The sequence below is a fragment of the Streptopelia decaocto genome, assembly GCF_964273445.1.
Source record: "Streptopelia decaocto genome assembly, contig: HAP1_SCAFFOLD_58, whole genome shotgun sequence".
In the NCBI taxonomy this organism is placed as follows: domain Eukaryota; kingdom Metazoa; phylum Chordata; class Aves; order Columbiformes; family Columbidae; genus Streptopelia; species Streptopelia decaocto.
The window spans coordinates 416113-419632 of NW_028115117.1; the positions used below are offsets into that span (position 1 = coordinate 416113).

The 3520-nt window shown below is 52.6% G+C and overlaps 1 protein-coding gene across 1 annotated transcript; it reads right to left on the reverse strand.

Annotated features, from left to right (window-relative positions):
- Window positions 1-2333: 2333 nt before the first annotated feature.
- LOC309452919 (olfactory receptor 14J1-like) lies at window positions 2334-3167 on the reverse strand (the record flags this gene model as incomplete). The annotated part of the gene is made up of 1 exon (XM_082077576.1): window positions 2334-3167. One exon carries the CDS (start codon window positions 3165-3167, stop codon window positions 2334-2336), a length of 834 nt encoding a protein of 277 aa, XP_081933702.1.
- Between the last annotated feature and the right edge of the window lie 353 nt (window positions 3168-3520).

The following is a 3520-nucleotide window of genomic DNA, read 5'->3' on the forward strand; positions in this document are numbered from 1 at the left end:
CCAGTTCTCCAGCTCGGCCCCAGCTCAGGAGCCTTGTCCTGTGGTGACTTCTCGGGTAAGGTTGACAAGAGGGGTGCATATGTTTGTCTTAAGGACATGTGATGAGCACCAGGAGTGAAGTACCAGAGCAAAAGGATGTGGCTTCTGGGTGAATACTTTCTTCAGTGCAAGTCCTGACACAGGGTCCCAGACTTGCTTTCCATGCCACCTTTCACGAGGGATGATGCACTAAGAGATGGCACGTGGGGAACACCAATCCTTCTCCAGCTAATTCCCAGGCCTGGTGAAGAACCAGGACAGCAAGGACTTCTGGCCCTGCACCCTTAACTCTGGGTGTTATCTTGGGGCAGCTGAACACCAGCATTTATTTCTCCAAGGCAATTTCCAGCCCAGGTCAGCTCCTGTCTGATCTCCCCCATCCCTCCTCTGATCTGCTCTCGTGCTCCTGGCCCCATCCTGTGCTCCCCACAGGGCCCCAACCTGGCACTGATGCTCTGCAGAGCAGGTTGGCTGCAGGACCATGGGGTGACTGCACACTGGTTGTGCTGCTCAATGAGAGACACAGATGCAACAGGATGGGCTGCACTGTCACTGAGCTCTTTCCTGGGGTCTAAAGCTCTGGAAGGGGTTCAGAGCATTCCTTGGGACTCAGTGGGCTTTCCACTCATTTGGGTTCAGCCATCCCTTCCTTGTCCTTCAGGTGCCTGGAGATTGGTGCAGGAAGACGGGGCCTATCCCTTTCTCAGGGACAGTTGTAGGCTGACCAGCCTGTAATTCTTCAAATCCTCCTTCAGGCCCTTCTTGAAGATGGGCTTGACATCTTCCTTTCCCAAGGACCTCAGAACTTCTCTGATTCTGCTGTCACTTTGGAAAGCACAATCCAGAATCACGGGCAAGGGTGATGTAGACAACAGGAGCACTTGCCATGAGCCGTCCCAACAGCTGAGATGAATGTCACTGGGCCACTGGGGTTGTTCCTGGAGTCACACACAGAAATGCCAGAGGTCCATCAGAGCTGGCCTCGTGCACTCCTTATGCACCCAGGGATGCTCAGAGACGGAGTCTGTCCCTTTTACTCACAGAGACAGGAGTCACATTGTACCTCTGGCCTCCTGTTGCTACCCCAAAGGGATGGGAGGCACCTGAGCCCCACATCATGAGAAATGGACACGGGGACCTCAGTTCAAGGAAGAAGATTCCAGTGGGTGGTTTCCCATGGGCTGTTACTCCCAATGTGAAGTGACCTTGAAACACTGTCTGTCCCGCAGGCCTTCATGGAAGTCCCAGGAGTAGCTGATGGCGTTTCTGCTCACTCAGGTTCATTCCATCTCATGCACATGATGTGCATGCTTGCATCTCATATGTACAATGCAAACATGGACTGCTGACCTGCTCATTCAGTGTCCCTCCATGGAGGGAAGAACAACCTCGGTGAGCTGGGGAGAGAGGCCAGTGCTGGAAATGGTGGTTGTGAGGGGCCAGTCCATGGTGATTGTCCTGGGGATCCTTCCATGGGGTGTCCAGTGCACAGGGGCACAGCCCAGCCCCTGCTCTGCTGGTCCTGCAGGTCTCTGGCAGGAGCCTGGCTGTGAGAGGACACTGCTGTGTGCCAGCCCTGCACACACACACTGCTCAGATGCACAATGGCGTTTTATAAGTGGGTGACTTTTGTAGGAATAAGCTTGAGAGAAACATTGCAAGAAGATATAAACCATCATGCACTCCCCATAGAAGATCACTTTTCCTTGTGCAAGTAGTGTTACTGAGGCCAGTTCTGTCACAGCAGTGCCCATTGCCTGTCCCTGCCTGCACTCACAGGACTGACACACAGCAGGACGGTGACCAAGCTGCCAGAGCACTCAGGCCTTGCACCAACACCAGGGATGAGAAGGAGAGTGTGGAGTGGAACCAGAACAGCTCTGGAAGAACAAGCGCTGCTGCTCCCTGGCAGGGCTGCCATGATGGACTCTTTTCCCCTCCTCCACACAGGAACTGTCCCTGCAGCTCCAAATAGGCCTTGCAGGAAGGATACCATGAAAATGAGTCACGACAGGGCCCTTTATTTTGTTTAAATACATGAGATCATGGACAGTAGTTATACAAGAAAAGCAGGCAGTGAATGGGGGATGACAACATTATCACAATAAAACCACCATCAACAAGAAAAAATAGAGATGAAAGGCTGGTTCTGTAATTAGTTATGTTAAACTCTTATGTAGAAAAAGATGGGCAGTTTATTGCTTCAGAAAACACAAAGTCAAGAGTTTCCACATGGCATCCTTGAGCTGCTGGTTCCTCATGCTGTAGATCAGGGGGTTCACTGCTGGAGGCACCTAAGAGTACAGAACAGACACCACCAGATCCAGGGATGGGGAGGAGATGGACGGGGGCTTCAGGTCAGCAAACACACCAGTGTTGATGAACAGAGAGACCACGGCCATGTGAGGGGGGCAGGTGGAAAAGGCTTTGTGCCGTCCCTGCTCAGAGGGGATCCTCAGCACAGCCCTGAAGATCTGCACATAGGACAGGATGATGAACACAAAACACATGAAAACTAAACAGGCACTAAACACAATAAGCCCAAGTTCCATGAGGTAGGAGTGTGAGCAGGAGAGCCTGAGGATCTGGGGGATTTCACAGAAGAACTGGCCCAGGGCATTGCCCTTGCACAGGGGCAGTGAAAATGTATTGGCCGTGTGCAGCAGAGCATTGAGAAACCCAGTGGCCCAGGCAGCTGCTGCCATGTGGACACAAGCTCTGCTGCCCAGGAGGGTCCCGTAGTGCAGGGGTTTGCAGATGGCAACGTAGCGGTCGTACGACATGACGGTGAGGAGACAATACTCTGCCACTATCAAGAAGAGAAATGAAAAGAGCTGTGCAGCACATCCCAAGTATGAGATGGTCTTGGTGTCCAAGAGGGAATTGAACATGTATTTGGGGAGAGTGGTGGACATGGAGCCCAGGTTGAGGAGGGCGAGGTTGAGCAGGAAGAAGTACATGGGGGTGTGGAGGTGCTGGTCCCAGGCTATGGTGGTGATGATGAGGCCGTTGCCCAGGAGGGCAGCCAGGTAGATGCCCAGGAAGAGCCAGAAGTGCAAGAGCTGCAGCTCCCGTGTGTCTGTGAACGGCAGGAGGAGGAACTGGGTGATGGAGCTGCTGTTGGACATTGGCTGCCTGTGGGCATGAGGACCTGTGCAAGGAGGAAAAGGCAGTGACAAGTTAGGGGAGAGTTCTCTGGGGAAAATATCATGCTGTTTTTCATGGAAAACACCCTCCCCGATGGAGGGATGTTTCAGCTCATTCTGTTTCTGCCAACTGAAGAAAAGAGTCCATCACAGTTTAAAATGCAGGTTGGGCATTTAATTTCTATGAACACACCTCTGGGGAAAAACCCCCTGAGTTGGTGTCAGAACAAAAACTGACCCACACTACCACCCCAACCCCAGAGAGCAAGAGCACCAGGGACAGGTGGAGAAACAGGGAAGAACACTGCAGTGCTACCAGAAAATAAAGCAAGGAC